Source organism: Elephas maximus, chromosome 3, assembly GCF_024166365.1.
Source record: "Elephas maximus indicus isolate mEleMax1 chromosome 3, mEleMax1 primary haplotype, whole genome shotgun sequence".
Taxonomy (NCBI): domain Eukaryota; kingdom Metazoa; phylum Chordata; class Mammalia; order Proboscidea; family Elephantidae; genus Elephas; species Elephas maximus.
The window spans coordinates 150,141,293-150,160,347 of NC_064821.1; the positions used below are offsets into that span (position 1 = coordinate 150,141,293).

At 39.7% G+C, this 19,055-nt stretch overlaps 1 protein-coding gene across 12 annotated transcripts in view; it reads right to left on the reverse strand.

Annotated features, from left to right (window-relative positions):
• BTBD8 (BTB domain containing 8) overlaps window positions 1-15,497 on the reverse strand; it is a 143,438-nt gene extending 127,941 nt beyond the window's left edge. For 9 of the 12 annotated variants that reach the window (XR_007516708.1, XR_007516709.1, XR_007516710.1 and 6 more), the window contains exons 1-2: window positions 15,135-15,497; window positions 4,736-4,933 (exon numbers count right to left, since the gene is read on the reverse strand). Coding sequence is in view for 7 of the 12 variants with exons in the window: in XM_049879793.1 (XP_049735750.1) it covers window positions 4,736-4,933; window positions 15,135-15,283 (347 nt within the window). In the remaining 5 variants the exon portion in view is untranslated. Of the gene's footprint in view, window positions 1-4,735; window positions 4,934-15,134 lie in introns of those variants that run through there. The other 3 variants (XM_049879790.1, XM_049879795.1, XM_049879789.1) reach the window with 3 other exon arrangements.
• Window positions 15,498-19,055: the final 3,558 nt, after the last annotated feature.

Sequence of the window (19,055 nt, forward strand, 5' to 3'; positions counted from 1 at the left end):
TTGGCAATGACAAAGTTTAGAATTTGGCATGGTACAACGGGTGAGTCAGGTTGCAGGACAAGATTACTAAAGATGACAGTTCCAGACGCAGAGGCTAGGATATTGGCAACATACATGTGACTACTGCAATTAACAAGATTTATAATAGTAGTTAATAGAGAGACTGACAATGGTCAGTAGCTAAAATCTTTGAGGAATAAGACCTGATCTGGGGGTCAAGATGACTGTCAAGTGGTCTAGACAGAAAAAATGAGATTCAAAGATAGAGGGATTAGGAAGAAGGAAGGGAGAATGGTCTGGAAGTAGCAATAATGTTCACAAGGAAGACACCTATCCCATTCACTTCCAGCCCTAGTAGTATAAGGGGTTAATGTTGTTGTGTGCCGCGCAGTCTATCCAGACTGATAGGAACCTCATGTGACAGAGCAGAACTGCCCCATAGGGTTTCCTGGGCTGTAATCTCCACTGGAACAGAGTGCCAGGTCTTTTCTCCTGTGGAGTCATTGGTGGGTTCAAACCACTGACCTTTCGGTTAGCAGCTGAGCGTTTAACCATCTGTGTCACCAAGGCTACTCAGTGTAAGGGGTGAAAGCTTCAGGGAAAGCAGAATCCCTTGTTCAGTGCTCTTCTATGTTTACCTGATTGACACTTCACCCCAGCATCTTCCTGGTTATTGATGTTAAACAGAAAAGTCAAAGGTTCTTTTCCTTCCCTGTTTTACACACACACACACACACACACACAAGCACACACAAACTGTAATAATGTAAGTCGTTTCGGAAAACCAAAGATTTTATGATCCTGAGTTGAATTTTAATCATAAGGGCAAGCACTACTTCCCATTGCCAATCACCTGAGCCATCTCTGAAGTCATTCTACATAAAACTTTTCAGAGTTGTTTTAAACTCTATTGGTTTTCCTAAGAGGAACGATGTGAACTGAAGAGATGAAGAGATTTATAAAGACTAAATTTCATAAAGTCAGAATTTATCAAAATTTTTATTATAACAAATTTTAATGTCAATGTTTTAATTATAACCCTCTCCTTATGCTTTATTTTAATATAAAACAGTTTTAGTGCAATCTGCTTAAAAAAACAAATGGGGGCAGCATCACAAGCACATTTAATGTGCAAGATGCCATATGAGATACTGTTGGGGTGCTCACATCAATAAGACAATCCAATCTCAAGGAGCTTATATAACCACAGACATACATGACTAACTCAAAATAGAATGTGATTAAGTGCTTAAAATAGAGCACGCTTAAGTGCTATGAAGCACAAAGGTATCCACTCCAACTTCCCTGTTCTACATATGAGAACAATGAGGCTGAAAGATGTCATAAAACAGTAACACAGAGCCAGGAGAAGGCATATAGCTGCCTTGTTATCAAGGTCAATGCTGTTTCCACTCAACTATGTTTTCTTCAATCCAATCTTTTTTCCCTATCGCTTTTAACGATAACCAAGAATAACACTGCTGTAATCTCTCCCTTTCTCTAATGTATAAAAATACAACTTATCCCAAGCATCTTCTTTTAAACATACACTCAGTATTTGAAGAACCATGATTTAACAGAGCCTATTAGTTTTTTTTTTTTACTATTTTTTTTAATTAGTTTTTTTTTTTTACTATTTAATAAAAAAAAAATAGAGCCTACTAATTTTTTTACTATGAATGGAAACCCTGGTGGCGTAGTGGTTAATACAACTTATTAATATTTAATGAGTGCTCATTAGTCCCTGGGTGGTGCAAACAGTTAAGCACTCAGCTAAGCCACTAATCAAAAGGCTGGCAGTTCGAATTCACCCACAGGCTCCTTGAAAGAAAGGTCTGGTGATTCACTTCTGAAAGATCACAGCCACTGAAAACCCAATGGAGCACACTCCTACTCTGACACACACAGGGTTGCCATTACTTGGAATCAATATCGGAATTTTTGGTGACAGCTGGATGGTTACTATATGCTAGGCCACTGTGTTAAGTGCTTTATGAGCATCTCATTCAATCCTCACAGCATTATGAGGTAGGTACTACTATTATGCCCATTTGTCAGTGGAGGAACTAAGGATATAATGGTTAGTGATTAGTCCAAGTTAACACAGCTAGAAGTGGTAGGCCTTGCTTGACTCTAGAGCCTCCTCTTCAGTCGGAAATCAACTTACAGCAACTGGTTTGGTTTTGGTATACTGCCTACTGGGGGAAAAAGTATACATTTTAAAATTAATATTTAGAACTCAATGGTGAGCTTATAATCTACACTGGGAAATGGTTAAATGATTTTCTAAACTGTACTTAAACAATCTACTTAAATTATAGGACATCATGCTTTTCTTATACACAGGGGAAGTATTAAAAAAAAAAAAAAAAAAAAACCAAACCCGTTGCTGCTGAGTCGATTCCAACTCATAGCGACCCTATAGGACAGAGCAGAACTGCTCCATAGGGTTTGCAAGGAGCAGCTGGTGGATTCGAACTGCCGACCTTTTGCTTAGCAGCCTGAGCTCTTAACTACTCTGCCACCCGGGCTCCAGGTGAAGTATAGGTTAGGGAATTTTTCATTTATGCTTATAGGAACTTCATACAAGAAACTCTGAAATAATAAAAAAACAAATCACTCAAACAACTTTCATAAAATAAAGAATAAGCCAAATTGCATAAATATACTTGAAATTTAATTATCCAAAGAGAAAGTCAATACGATTTTTTTTAACATGATTTTGTTAATAGGAAAAAAGTATGTCAGCAAATGACTAAAAGACTAACATCTAAAAAATACCTAGGATCCAGAACATAAAAACACAAAAATCCAACTTCGGTTTCTCATTAGAGTCATAAATAATAATTGGCGTTGGCATAAGAATACGCATATAAATCCATGGAATAGAACTGAAAATTCAAAAATAAATCCTAACATCTACAGTCAAGTGATTTTTGAAAAGGGGTGTCAAGACAATCCAATGGTGAAAGAACAGCCTTTTCAACAAATGGTGCTGGGACAACTAGATATCCACAGGTAAAAGAAAAGAGTTGGGGCTCTTATATTATAAACAAAAATTAACTCAAATGGATCACAGACCAAAATATAAGAGCTAAAACTATAGTATTACAGAATTCTTTAAAAAAAAAAAGGATAAATCTTTGTGACCTCTGATTAGGCAACGGTTTCTTAGATATAACACCAAAAGCATAAGCAACAAAAGAAAAATTAGATAAATTGGACTACATCAAAATTTAAAGCTTATATACTACAAATGATACCATCAAGAAGGTGAAAAGACAACAAAAGAAAAATTAGGTAAACTGGACTACATCAAAATTTAAAACTTTTATACTACAAATGATACCATCAAGAAGGTGAAGAGACAATACACAGAATGGGAAAAAAATACTTGCAAATTAAGGGTTAAGTATCCAGAACATATGAAGACTCTTACAACTGAAAAATAAAAACACAAATAGGCCAATTAAAAATGGGCAAAGAAAGGTCCCTGGGTGGTGGTGCAAACGGTTTGTGCTGGGCTAATAACCAAAAGGTTAGAGGTTCGAATCTACCCAGCAATGCCATAGAAGAAAGGACTGGCAATCTATCTCTAAAAATACAGCTATGGAAGGGGGATGGGCAAGGAATATGAATAGACATTTCTCCAAAGAAGATACACAAATGGCCAATTAGGACATGAAAAGATGCACAATATCATTAGCATCAGGGGGCTGCAAATCAAAACCACAATGAGATATTACTTTAAAACCAGTTGCTTTTGGGTCAATTCCAATTCATGGTGACTCCATGTGTTTCAGAGTAGAACCTCACTCCACAGAAGTAGATCACCAGGCCTTTTTTCCAATGAGCTTCTGGGTGGATTTGAATCACCAACCTTTTAATCAGTAGCTGAGCTCTTAAGTATCTGTACCACCCAGAACTCCTGATACTATTTTACATCCACTAAAAAGGAAAAAAAACCTAGTTGCCATCAAGTCAATTCCGACTCATGGTGACCCCATGTGTTACAGAGTAGAACTACACAGTTTTCAGTGGCTATGACCTCTCAGAGGCAGATCAGCAGGTTTTTCTTCCAAGGTGTCTCTGAGTAGGTTCGAACTGCCAACCTTTCAGACAGTAGTGGAGTGCTTAACTGTTTGCTTCACCCAGAGACTACTATGGAGTTACCACATGACATCTCTATCAGGTATAACACAGATTACTTTCCAGACGCCTGGGGCAAAAGCCAGACCTCTCCTCCGGCAAGAGCAAATTCTTTACTACACAGGCATGCAACTGACATCTAGTAGGTAGGGCCAGGAATGCTGCTAAACTTCCTACAGTATACAGGATAGCCCCCACAACAAAGAATTACTGTTCCAAAACGTCAGTAGTGCTGCTATTGACTGGCATGTAGTAATTCATTCAAATTACTGGAGAGCACATCACTCATTTATCCTCTCTCAAGATTAATCACAAGTTAGTTAGTACTTAGCCTCTAACAATACCAAGTATTTAACGTATACCAATGCGAAGCCTCTAATACTTTTAATACTAATAAGTAGCCTTTACTAGTACTATTTACTAAGGCAATTTGGAATTTTAAATGAATGGATTTTTCTTAATAGGTTAGAAATAGATATGAAACTACATGGAATAAAAGCACAGATACACACATACATATTTTTAAAATAAACAATTATATATTACACTTAAATATAAGAGGAAAAAAGATAAAGAAAGCACTTACTGTAAAAATGTTCTAAATTCTGACGCTTCCAAGTGCTCCACAACAACGGGCTCATTATTTGTTAAACTGTTTGATGTTTTTCCGACAGTATGATAATAGAAGTCAGGAACCCTTGCTAAAAGGACTGCTTTGTGTGCTTTGAACAAAGTACAACCTATACAAAAAGTAACATCTGTATGGATCTCCTCCCCTAGAAGCCTGTGAAGTATAAGAAAGAATCATAGCTTAGCTAAGAAATATATACCTGTTTTTAAATAGGTTTAAAAAATAACACACAATTAAAAAAGAGATGCAAGATGAAATAAAAATAAACTAATATAAAGATGTTTGTTCTCAGTATATTTGAAAGAGCATTGTTTAATATTGGCTTATAATCTAATTTCCTAAAATTTACAGTGAAAACAAATATAATTTCACTAAAATAGTAAAACAACTTTTTAAAAAAATATCATTTATTAAATTCCTTCTAATAACAGTAAAATTTGTGCTACTCATGGTTATTTTCCTTTAAAAACATATATTCTTTAGATTTATTTTCAAAAAACACTGAGTAACATAGTCACTGGATGTTTAAAAAATCTTTTTTTTTTTTTAATCTGGTTAAAATTGAAGCAAAAAAAGTAAATACCAACAAACTAGATGTAACAATAGACAATTCAGATTAGAAACTGATGCACTTTGTTCTAATGTTAAATAACAAGTCTGAAATGCAAGTTTTACTGTCAAGAATGTGACATTTAAGCCCTATTCCATTTTTTCCCCCCAAACAGAATTAACCACGCTGTACAGTTCTACCCTGACACACATGGGATAACCATGAGTCAGAACTGACTCAATGAGAACTAGTTTTTAAAAACTGATTATTAAAATGATAGACTCATAGGGGAAACTCATTCAAATCCCTTTACTAATGTACAGACACAGTTATGGTAAACCTAACTGATTACATCTACATGTAAAGTGATGGAATGATTGAAAAATCAGCATCATAATGGAACCTGCCGTATTACAATCTTTTTCTCTTTGTGGTTAATTATATGTTTTTACTCTCTAAATATTAAACAATACTTCATATCACTACAGCATTATCGTTAGCATCATATGTATTCTCAGAGGGCTTCTGTATTGCAGGAAATAATCGGCAATCATGCCAGTACACTCTAGGAGGTACAAGTAATGGATAAAGATAACCATTACAGTGAAAGCTGGGAAAGCTGCCACTGACACTCACACTCCCCCAAGACCTAGTTAATGGCTCCTTCCTCTGATCCCATAGCACTCCGTACATACCTCTATGATAGCACTTTTATCATTGCATCATTATTTTTACATCTTTCTTCTCACTAGGCAACAAACTCCCCATAGGCAAAAACTGTATCTTTAGCATATAGCAAGAGCTCAATTCCTGCTTGGCGAATAATCATATTTTGCCCTAAATGAAACAAATGTTTCTAAGCAAAGAAGCTTTCAGCACCTTGAAAACAATGAGCAGATACATCTTAGTTTGGTCAATATTTCATCAACAGATTATTTTCATAAGTGATTTTAAAAGTTATATAAAAATGTTTTGGTCTCTCAAACTTTAACAAAAACTCAAATTGCACAGCACTCAATTTGTTCCTTCCTCCCACCCACTTTCTCCCTATCCCGCACTCCTCCCCATGTGAATTTTAAAGCACGGCAGTTGGTAGCCATACAACCATCATGAGGGAATGCACCTTGCTCGTAAGAGATGCCCAAGAGTATTCGTTAGATGAAAACAAAGAATTAATGAGAAAATACAACAGTTTTTATTTTGTAAAACCACTCATATCAGTTAGGACTTTGTTACAAGTAACAGAAAATAAAATGTGACTCAGACTGGCTTAAACGTTAAAGGGGTTTATCAGCTCATCTAATAGTGAAGTCTAGAGAAAAGACAGGTTGGAACAATGCCTCAACAGTACCAAGATCCAGTTTCTTTCCATCTCATTGCTCTGCCAACCACTGTATTAACCTATCTAAATCATTTTAGACTGTTGATAAAACTTGGTTGTCACAAATCATTTACTGAGCACATATTATGCACTAGGTGCTGGGGACATAAAAATGACTAAACCTATCCTTAAGGAGTTCATAGTATAGTAGGGAAGCCATGCTTGAAAATTAAAAACAGCTTGATAATTCAGTAGCACAAATAAGTAACATATTTTTTTTAGGGGCAGACATAAGAGATGACCTCATAGACCAAAAACCAAACCCACTGCCTCGAATTGATTCTGACTAATAGCAACCCTATAGGACAGAGTAGAACTGCCCATAGGATTTTCAAGGCTGTAAATTCTTACGGAAGCAGACTGCCACATCTTTCTCGTGAGGAACGGCTAGTGAGTTCAAACCGCTGACCTGCCGTTAGCAGCCAAACACTTCAACCACGTGTCACCAGGGCTCCCTGAAGGCCTCAGAGAGGACACAGAAACCAAACGGGGTTTTAAAGACTGAATAAGAGTTGGTCAGGCTGAGGTCACAATAGACGGTCCCTTATAAAATGGGAGAAAAATGTGCAGCAGAACTCAAATTCTTAAAAAAAAAAAAAAAAGCCAGATGAACGGGAACACTAGAGAACAGAGGACTCCCTGAGACACTCTTTAAACCTAGAACTGAGCCTATCCTGAGATCACCTTTTAGCGAACTAGCAGAGTGGCACACAAAATATATTACCCATAAGATCAGCACCCTCCTTAAAAGCCATGTGTATGAGACTAAAAGGTAAACAATTACTCAAAAGGAAAGATGAAAAAGTAAGGGGGCAGGGAAACTAGAGTACTGGAAAGTGAACAACTGAACACAAAGAGAATGTCGACATACTGTGATAAATGTAACTAATGTCACTGAACAATTTGTGTGGAAATTGCCAAACTGGAACCTAATTTGCTGTGTAGACTTTTACCAAAACCTCAAAAAAAATTATTTAAAAAAAAAGATCATATGAAGGCAAAAAACAATAAAAAGAGACTAAAAAAAAAAAAAAAAGAGTTGGTCAGGGAAACAAGGAAAAATAGAAGGAAGTTACCAGCTCCATGTAGCTTTCAAAGGTATGTGCAAGTTCAGTCAGCGTAGAGTATGGGTGGGGGCGGGGCGAGAAGTGGCAGATGAAGCTGCAGAGATAAAGATGAAAACAGGCAAAGAGCTTGAACTCCATCGTGCAGTTGAAGAGGAGTCACCAAATGATTTAACACAGTCATAATGTTATTTTTCAAAATATCATCTGTTAGTAGTGTAAAAGAGGGATAAGAAGAAAATGAGGTAACTATTGCACGTGCCCGACGACCACCAATAACTGCCCTGACAGGTAACACAACAGAGAATCCTTGATGGAGCAGGAGAACAATGGGATACAGACCTCAAATTGTCCTAAAAATACCAGACTTAATGGCCTGGGACTGGAGGGACCCCAGAGGTCATGGCCCCCGGACCCTTTGTTAGCCCAAGACTGGAACCATTCCCTAAGCCAACTCTTCAGACAGGGACTGGATTGGACTATATGACAGAAAATGATAATGTCTCGGCTCAAATAGACACATAAGACTATGTGTGCAGCTCCTGTCTGGAAGCAAGATGAGAAGGCAGAGGGGGACAGGAGCTGGTTGAACGGACACGGGGAATACAGAGTGGAGAGGAGGAGTGTGCTGTCACATTGCGGGGAAAGCAGTTAGGGTTCCATAGCAGGGTGTGTGTAAGTTTTTGTATGAGAGACTGACTTGAATTGTAAACTTTCACTGAAAGCACAATAAAAAAAATTATATATATATGTAATAAAATTGGCAAAAGTCAATGACTGGGTATAAAAGGTAAAGAGAAGGCAATGACCTAGGATCCCTTTCATGTCTGGTTTGGATAACTGGGTGCTGATAATGCCATCAATCCTTAATCCCTTTAACCCTTTCCATTTCCACTGCCATTATATATCCCTCAACTATTATAAAATCTCCTAGCTGGTTTCCTTGTTTCCACTTTCTTTTTCCTCAAATCCATGACCCAGATATGTTAATACCCTATTTTAGAAAAAAAAACAATGGCTCTCTACTGCCTCCAGAATACATTTCAAACACTTCCCTAGAGCAAAGAAGGCCTCCGTGATCTAGCCTTAGTCTACACATTCACCCTCATTTGCTGTCAACTTTGATTGCCTGGTATCCTTCCAAACAAAGCTACCAAAGTCATTTATTTTGCATATGTAGCCATGCTTTGTACCACATGACCCTGAAAACCTAGCCACATCTGAACGGACAAGGGTATGGCACCTGAGTCAAGAATTGTTGTTAGGTCCCATCAAGTCACTTCTGACTCTGAGTGACCCTATGTACAACAGAACAAAATGCTGCCCAGTCCTTCACCATCCTCACAATCAGTGTTATGATTGAGCTCACTGTTGCAGCCACTGTGTCAATCCATGTCATTGAGGGTCTTACTCTTTTCCAAGCATGATGTCCCTCTCCAGGGAGTAGTCCCTCCTGATAACATGTCCAAAGTCCATGAGACGAAGTTTCGCCATCCTACCTTCTAAGGAGCATTCTGCTTGTACTTCTTCCAAGACATATCTGTTTGTTTTTCTGGCAGTCCATGGTATATTGGATATTTTTCGCCAACACCACAACTCAAAGGCATCAATTCTTCTTTGGTTTTTCTTATTCATTGTCCAGCTTTTGCATGTATATGAGGGGATTGAAAATACCATGGTTCAGATCAGGCGCGTCTTAGTCCTCAAAGCAGCCCTTTGCTTTTCAACACTTCAAAGATGTCTTTTGCAGTAAATTTGCCCTGTGCAACACGTCATTTGATTTCATGACCGCTGCTCTCATGGGTGCTGATTGTGGATCCACATAAAATGAAATCCTTGAAATTTTCAATCTTTCCTCCGTTTATCATGATTTTGTTTATTGGTCCAGCTGTGAGGATTTTTGTTTTCTTTACATTGAGGCGCAATCCATACCTAAGGCTGTAGTCTGTGTCATCAGTAAGTGCTTCAAGTCCTCTTCACTTTCTGCAAGCAAGCCGTCCTGCATATCGCGGGCCGTTAATGAGTTTTCCTTCAATCCTAATGCCACGTTCCTTTTCATACAGTCTTGCTTCTTGGATCATTTGCTCAGCATGTAGACTGAACAAATATGGTGAAAGAATACAACCCTGACGCACACCTTTCCTGACTTTAAACCACGTGATATCCCCTTGTTCTGCTTGAACGACTGCCTCTTGATCTATGTACAGGTTCTGCATGAACACAATTAAGTGTTCTGGAATTCCCTTTCTTTGCAATGTTATCCATAATTTGTTATGATCCACACAGTCGAATGCCTTAGCATAGTCAATAAAACACAGGTAAACATCTTTCTGGTATTTTCTGATTTCAGCCAAGATCCATCTGACATCAGCAATGATATCCCTCGTTCCACATCCTCTTCTGAATCCATCATGAATTTCTAGCAGTTCCCTGTTGATGTACTGCTGCAAGTGCTTTTGAATGATCTTCAGCAAAATTTTACTTGGCCTGTGATATTAATGACATTGTTTGATAATTTCTTCATTCTGTTGGATCACATTTCTTTGGAATGGGCACAAATATGGATGTCTTCCTGTTGGTTGGCCAGGAGGTTGTCTTCCAAATTTCTTGACACAGACGAGTGAGCACCTCTAGAACTGCACCCGTTTGTTGAAACATTTCAAATGGTATATTCTGTCAATTCCTGGAGGCTTGTTTTTTGCCATTCCCTTTAGGGCTTTTTTTTTTTTTTTTTTTAGGGCAGCTTGGACCTCTTCCTTCAGTACCATTGGTTCTTCATCATATGCTACCTCTGAAATGGCTGAATGTCAACTAATTCCTTTTGGTACAGTGACTCTGTGTATTCCTTCCATTTGCTTTTGATTCTTCCTGTGTCATTCAATATTTTCCACCCACACAATCCTTCAATATTGTTACTCCAAGTCTTCACACATTTCATTATATTTTACTCTGTCTTCTTCAGCTGCCTTTTGAAATTTTCTGTTCAGTTCTTTTATTTCATTTCTTCCTTTCACTTTAGCTACTCTACGTTCAAGAGCAAGTTTCAGAATCTCTTCTGACATCCATTTTGGTCTTTTCTTTCTTTCCTGTCTTTTTAATGACCTTTTGCATTCTGATGTCCTTGATGTCATTCTATAACTCGTCTGGTCTTCAGACATTAGCATTCAATGCATCAAATCTATTCTTGAGATGGTCTCCAAATTCAGGTGGGATATACTCAGGGTTGTATTTTGGCTCTCATGGACTTGTTCTAATTTTCTTCAATTTCAACTTGAACTTGTATATGAGTAATTGATGGCCTGTTCTGACTGATGATATTGAGCTTTTCCATTGTCTCTCTCCACAGTTGTAGTCGATTTGATTCCTGTGTAGTCCATCTGGCAAGGCCCATGTGTATAGTCGCTGTTTATATTATTGAAAAAAGGCATTCACAATGAAAAAGTTGTTGGTCTTGCAAAATTCTATCATGTATAATTTCTGTCACCAAGACCATATTTTCCAACTACTGGTTCTTCTTCTTTGTTTCCAACTTTCACATGCCAATTACCAGTAATTATCCAGGCATCTTTATTGCATATTTAATGAATTTTAGACTGCAGAAGTTGGTAAAAATCTTCAATTTCCTCATCTTTGGCATTACTGGTTGGTGTGTAAATTTGAATAATATTCGTATTAACCGGTCTTCCTTATAGGCATATGGATAGTATCCTACCACTGACAGCGTTATACTTCAGGATAAATCTTGAAATGTTGTTTTAGACTGACACACTTGTCAGTTTGTTGTACTGTGGTAGTTTGCTTGTTGCTGTGATGCTGGAAACCATGCGACCCATATCTCAAATACCAGCAGGGTTACCAATGGTGGACACGTTTCAGTGGTGCTTCCAGACTAAGACAGACTAGGAAGAAGGACCAGGTGGTCTACTTTTGAAAAGAATTAGCCAGTGAAAACCTTGTGAATAGCAGCGGAACACTGTCTGTTAAAGTGCCAGAAGATGAGCCCCTCAGGTCGGAAGGCACTCAAAATATGACTGGGGAAAAGCTGCCTCCTCAAAGTCAACCTAAATAACATGGATGGAGTAAAGCTTTTGGGACCTTCATTTGCTGAGGTGGCACAACTCAAAATAAGAAGAAACAGCTACAAACATCCATTAATAATCGACACGTGGAATGTATGAAGTATGAATCTAGGGAAATTGGAAGTTGTTAAAAAATGAAACGGAACGCATAAAGATGGATATCCTAGGCATTACTAAGCTAAAATGGACAGGTATTGGTCATTTTCAATTGGACAATCACATGCTCTACTACGTCAGGAATGACAAATTGAAGAGGAATGGCAAAAAAGAGTCAAGGATAGCCAGCAGCTAATATGGTAGTTAGAGAGAACTGGAGCAGAGATGTCCTACGATAAACAGGGATCTGCTGATCGCACTCACTCTGAGAGTTCCAAAGCAAATCCATGGTAGAGTAAGAAAAAGAAATGGGTATGGAGACAAGCAAAGATGAAGGAACAAAGTTACTGGAAGGTCAGTTTGCTCAGCTACTATAGAGGAGGCAGATTGCTTGGGCTCACATTCTGGCCCCATCATTTACTGGCCATGTGACCTTGGGCAAGTCACTTTAATGCCCCTGGAGCCAGACTGCCAAAGTTCTTATTCTGTCCCCACCACTCTCTCGCTAATGCTGTTTCCTCATCTATTAAATTCAAATAATAAGATTTACCTCACGAGACTCATGAAAGGTACAAATAAAACATTAAAGCCCTGCATCTAGCAAATAGTGAGCCAGCAGTAAATATTACCTATTTTTATTACAATAATCCTGAATAATGGTACATTTCTCAATGAGATAAGACTGTACAGTTGCTGTCATATCCTAAGCAACCTTCTAGTTCTCCATCGGATCTGGCTTTTTGACTGTTGAAACTGTCTCCTGTTTTTCCTCACTTCCTCATCTATCCTATCACTTCAGGTAAACTGAAAGTCTCTCTTCCATGCCATTTGGAAGAATCAAATACAACTGCTTTCCCCAAATAAAGCTTGTCATATCTCTTTGCCTCTGTAAAAGCTGTTCCCCTGGCTCAGACATCCTCTGACCTCTCCCTTCCCAATCTCTACCTAATCAATTCCTAATCAATAACTTGTTCGACTGTTACTTTTCTATAAAATCTTTCCCAACTCTTCCCCATCACTTTTGTTTGGCCATAATCTCTCTCTCACTAAGGTGTAAACACAAATATCCAAAACCAAACCCAATGTCATCTTGGCTGTAATCTTTACGGAAGCAGATTGCCAGGCCTTTCTTCCAGGGCACCCCTGGGTGGGTTCAAATGCGAACCTTCAGGTTACCAGAGGAGTGCAAACCATTTGTACCAGCCAGGGGCTCTTGCAAACACCAAAGCCCTGTCTTATTAATCCGTGATTCCTCAGAACCTAGTACAGGGTCCATTGTTTGTAGAATAAATCAACAATATTGCTATACTTACAGAAGATTAACTTGGCATACCATTTAATGTAGTTGGATGAGTATATGAAGTTGTGTTTTGTTTTTGTTTAAAACAAACTTGTTTTGCCAATTCTTCTTTGCTTGCAATAAAACAAAAAAACACAAACCAAACCTGTTGCCACCAAGTCAATTCCAACTCATAATGATCCTATAGGACAGAATACGACCACCCCACAGGGTTTCCAAGGAGCAGCTGGTGGGTTCGAACTGCCAGCCTTTTGGTTTGCAGCCGAAGGCTTAACCACTGAACCACCAAGATCCTGTCCTCAACTGCTGCTAAGACAAGGATAAATTGTGTACCTGTTCTACTTTCAATATCATTTTCTTTACATGAAGTACCTTCCTTAAATTCATATATGACACTTTACCTTCCTTAAATTCATATGTGACACTTCAAGGCTCACAAAACAATTTACATGTATTATGTCACTTTATAAGATATCACTAGGCTTGTGTTAAGTAGCATGGGAACCTTGTTTGTATTTATATTTCACATCTGGGACCTTGAGAAATTTCATGAAGTTGAAAACCTTTTTCACGGTGTCCAGTAGAGAGATCTTCAACTACAAGACATAAAAGTTCCTGCCCTGAAGTTCAAAGAACACAACTTTCATTTGCCTCACTGATTACTTTTCTTAGGCTAGTTACTCCACATCCTGGAACAGCAAAGCAAAGCCACCAGAAAAATAAAGCCACTGGTGGGAAGGAGGTATCTCATCCCTTCCCCTAGGAACGGGGCAAGTTCAGTCTTGTTTTCGCCATCTTTTACATCAGTCCTGCTAGTGGAGACAAAGCAGCATCCTTGGTAGGCAGGCCCAAATTAAGGGGAAATTACAGGAAAATCCAAATTATTGCTGCAGGAGTGCCTTAAGTGTGGGTGGGTTTCTGACCCAAAGTGCTTTTAAAATGTAGACTACTGCACAACAGTTAGTAGTTCACTGGCTCTCAAAGTAAGGCCCCTGCCAGCAGCATCAGCATCACATGAGACCTTGTGAGAAATGCAAAATCTTGGATCCCATCCCAAATCTACTGAATCAGAAACTATGGGGTGGGACCTGGCAAATCTGCGTTTTAACAAGCTTTCCAGCTGACTGTGATGCAGGCTAAAATTCCAGAATCTGTGTTGTGATGGAAACGGAAATTAGCTAGGGAAGATTTCTAAGCTTTATTTTCTTTGCAAACAGATAATTTTAGCTGGATTCACCATAACCAAAGGTGGACATCCACGAGGCTTACGAATGTTAAACTTCAGGACCGTTCACTTGCTTCGTCCCTCGTAGGGGTTAGGGGTTGCTGTAGTGTGCTCCAAGTGGAGAGGGGAAGCCAGGTTGCAATCCTTTTCTAAATAAGCATTTCCGCTGAAATTGTTTGTCTCTCATAATAAAGAGATCTCCAAAGCCCCAGTAATCTGCCCTACTTTTCTTCCTCCTAAATAAACATTCAGTTTCATACCTTTGTTTCTTTCTTAAAAATTTTAAGCTTACACAAACTTGTATACGTTTCAGGACCCATGAAACACGGATCCATCCCGACCACAACAAAATGTCTTTAAAGCAACTAAGCCTGCCCGTGTTATTTTAGCATAAACCGGTACTCCACATAATTACAATTTCAGATTCTTGTCTTCCCTTTGAATCTCTGGTACGTAGTCTCCGCAGTGCTCGGGACTGGTTATTTAGGGCGAGGGAACTCGCTTTTGGAGCAGTGAGACAGGTCAGTTTCCCACAGTTGCCTGAGACAAGGAAAACTAGGTGGGAAGGGAGAGTCAGAGCGGGAGGAAACTACAGTTTAGGGGGCGGGAGGTGGGCGGTTTTAGGAACTGAAGCAGTCAGAGTCCCCGCCTCCTCCTACCTGAGCAGATCTTGGCTGAGCTGCTCCGACACCATCGCCTTCAACCGGCGCCGTTCATAGGGCCCCCTCCTTTGAAACCCCTTATTGCAAACTCCAGGGGACCCCAGAATTACCACCGGGGCCGCGCTGTCCTCCCCACAGCGGGCCATGTTCCACGAGGTACAGCGAGGCCTCCCAAGCCCAGTGCTCGGCCCCACTCCCCCAGCACTGGAAGGAGAAGGGGGCGCTCCCGAACAAAAGCTCCGCTCCTACCGGAATCGGCCCCCGGAGGGAAAAGGTAGCCGCCTCTAGTGTGTTTGTAGACGGCCCCTTGCAACAGTCGGACCTCAGTCCCCGGAAATCTCGGAGGCCCTGGACCGCGTCGGCACGTGACCCGGGAGGGTTTGCGCAGGCGTAATAGCTTTGTTTACCTCCGCCGGCTGGCCCCCTTTGTCCGCGGAGCCAACAGTCACCTGGCCCAAGCCCGCTTTCCCTTGTTTGCATTTACGCTTCGTTGTTTTTCTGTTGGAACTAACCATTCATTTTAATAGACTTCTTTTGAGGCCTGAGTTCAAATCGACCCATGTAGCCTTTCTGTACCATGTCTTCCTGGGATGTATGCACTTTTTCCCCCTCCCGGGAAAGACTAGTAAAGACTAGTTCACGAGACCTTTCCAGCAGCGATTACCAGGCCTTCACTTACTTCTCTTCCCTCAAGCGCGGAAAATAGAGCCAGGGGTGGGGAGGAAGAACTTCCTAAAATCAGCAGAGTTAGAACAATCCTGAGATTCTCCTACGAAGGGTATATATGACGTCTAGAAGACCCCATCCTCTTCTCACTCAATATTGGCTCAGAGACCTGCTCTTGGACTTCGTTGGAGAAAGGTCAGATTATATTCCAGTGTTTAGCAGTTCAAATCCACCAGTCGCTCCTTGGAAACTCTATGGGGCAGTTCCACTCTGTCCTATAGGGTCGCTATGAGTCGGAATCGACTCGAGGGCAGTGGGTGTGTGGGTGGTTTTGCATATAAAGCCATGAAATTTATGACAAGGTACAGTGGGAGAAACAGCTACTGATTGAGCAGGGAAATAGATGGATCAATGAGCTATAAAATTTTTAATATTTTGGCCTGAGGAAAACAGCTGGAGAAGATATCATTTAAAGGCCTTTTGGTATTTTTTATTTGATTACCTCCTCCAACGGAAGAAAGCTCAATTCTGTTTCATTCACAAGCTCTGCACAAGGTAGACCAAAAAACCCATTGCTGGTGAGTTGATTCCAACTCATAGTGACCTTATAGGACATAGTAGAACTGCCCCATAGGGTTTCTAAGGAGCAGCTGGTGGCTTGAACTGCTGAACTTTTGGTTAGCAGCCAAGCTCTTAAGTACCGTGCCACGAGGGCTCCAAAAGCATTAAACCCTCTGTAAGAAAAAATACTTAGAAATAAACCTAACCAGGGACATAAAAGACCTATACAAAGAAAACTACGAAAGACTACTGCAAGAGTCCTGCATAAATGGAAAAACATACCATGCTCATAGATAGGAAGACTCAACATTGTGAAAATGTCAGTACTACTAAGTGATCTACAGATACACTGCAACCCCAACCCAAATTCTAGCAACATTCTTTACCAAGGTGGAAAAACTAATCATCAACCTTATGTGGAAAAGAAAGAGGCCCTGGGAAAGTAAAACAATATTAAAGAAGACGACCAAAGTAGGAGGCCTCACAATACCTGATCTCAGAACATACTATACAGCCACGGTAGTCAAAACAGCCTGGTGCTGGTATAGTAACAGACACATAGACCAATGGAACACAATTGAGAACCCAGATGTAAATCCACCCATCTATGCTCAGCTGATCTTCAGCAAAGGGCTAAAGACCATTAAATGTGGAAGAGACAGTCTCTTCAACAAATGGGGCTGGCAAAATTGGATGTCCATCTGTAAAAAAATGGAAGAAGACCTATATCTCACACCGCACAGAAAAACTAACTCAAATTGGATCAAAGACCTAAAATAAAACCTAAAACTATAAAGATGATGGAAGAAAAAATAGGACAATGCTAGGGACTCTAATATATGCTATAAATAGAGTACCAAACATAACTAAAAGTACACACAAAGCACAAGATGTAGATAAACGGGACCTCCTAAAATTAAACACTTATGTTCAACAGAAGACTTCTTCGAAAGAGTCAAGAAAGAACCTACAGACTGGAGGAAAAAAATTTGGCTATGACATATCAGACAAGGGACTAATCTCTAAAATTTATACAGAACTTCAACATCTCAACAATAAAAAGACAAGCAATCCAATTAAAAAATGGGCAGAGGATATGAACAGACACTTAACCAAAGAAGACATTCAGGTGGCTAACAAACATTGGAAGAAATATTCTCGATCATTACCTATTAAACTCATTGCTGTTGAGTCCATTCCCACTCATAGCAACCATGTAAGACAGAGTAGAACCACCCCATAGGGTTTCTAAGGAGTGTCTGGTGGATTCCAGCTGCTGACCTTTTGGTTAGCAGCCACAGCACTTCACCACTACACCACCAGGGTTTCCAAGTTACCTATTAGATGTAAATCAAAACTATAATGAGTTACTATCTCACCCTGACATTACTGGCACTTAAAAAATAAATAACAAATGTTGGCGAGGTTGTGGGGAGACTCTTATATACTGTCAGTGGGAATGTAAGATGGTACAACCACTTTGGAAAATGGTATGGTACTTCCTCAAAAAGCTAGAAATAGAAATACAATATAATTCAGCAATCCCACTCCTAGTTATATACCCTAAAGAAATAAGAGCCAAATGCTTAATCACTGCACCATTTTTCATTGGAGCCTTATTTACAATAGCAAAAAGATGGAAACAACCTAAGTGCCCAACAACAGATGAATGGATAAGCAAACAATGGAATACTACACAACAACAAAGAATAATGATGAAACATCTCACAACATGGATGAATTTGGAGGACATTATGCTAAATGAAACAATCACAAAAAGACAAATATTTTATGAGAGCACTACTATAAAGGAGCAACAACAGGTTTACACACAGGAAAAAAAGAAAAAATCACTGTTGGTTACCAGGGATGGGAGGCGGAAGGAGGGAAAATTACTAATTAGATAGAAGATACAAGGTAATATTGATGAAAGGAAAGACAATACATAATATCACAGAAGTCAGTACAACATGACCAAGGCAAGACGACATTGAGAGGAATGCAAGAATAAAGGGCAACTATGGTGGCATGGAAACCCTGGTGGCGTAGTGGGTAAGTACTACAGCTGCTAACAGAAGTGTTGGCAGTTTGAATCTGCCAGGTGCTCCTTGGAAACTCTGTGGGGCAGTTCTACTCTGTCTTATAGGGTTGCTATGAGTCAGAATTGACTCATCGGCACTGGGTTTGGTTTGGTTTTTGGATGGTGGCACAATGGTTAAGAGCTCGGCTGCTAACCAAAAGGTCAGCGGTTTGAATCCACCAGCACCTCCTTGGAAATGACTCATCGGCAATGTGTTTGGTATTTGGTTTGGTATGGTAACTACTGGAGCCCTGGTGGTGCAGTGGTTAAGCGTTCGGCTGCTAACCAAAAAGTCGGCAGTTCAAATCCATCAGCTGCACCTTGGAAATCCTATGGGACAGTTCTACTCTGTCCTATAGTTTTGCTATGAGTTGGAATCAACTTGACGGCAATGAGTTTGGTTTGGTTTATGGTAATCGCTATAGCTTAGACAATCCTGAAGCAACAGTATTAACAAATGGTAACTCAAACCAAAAAACCAAACCCACTGCCGTCGAGTCAATTCCAGCTCATAGCGACCCTGTAGGACAAAGTAGAACTGCCCCATAGAGTTTCCAAGGAGCGCCTGGTGGATTTGAACTGCCGACCTTTTGGCCAGCAGCCATAGCTCT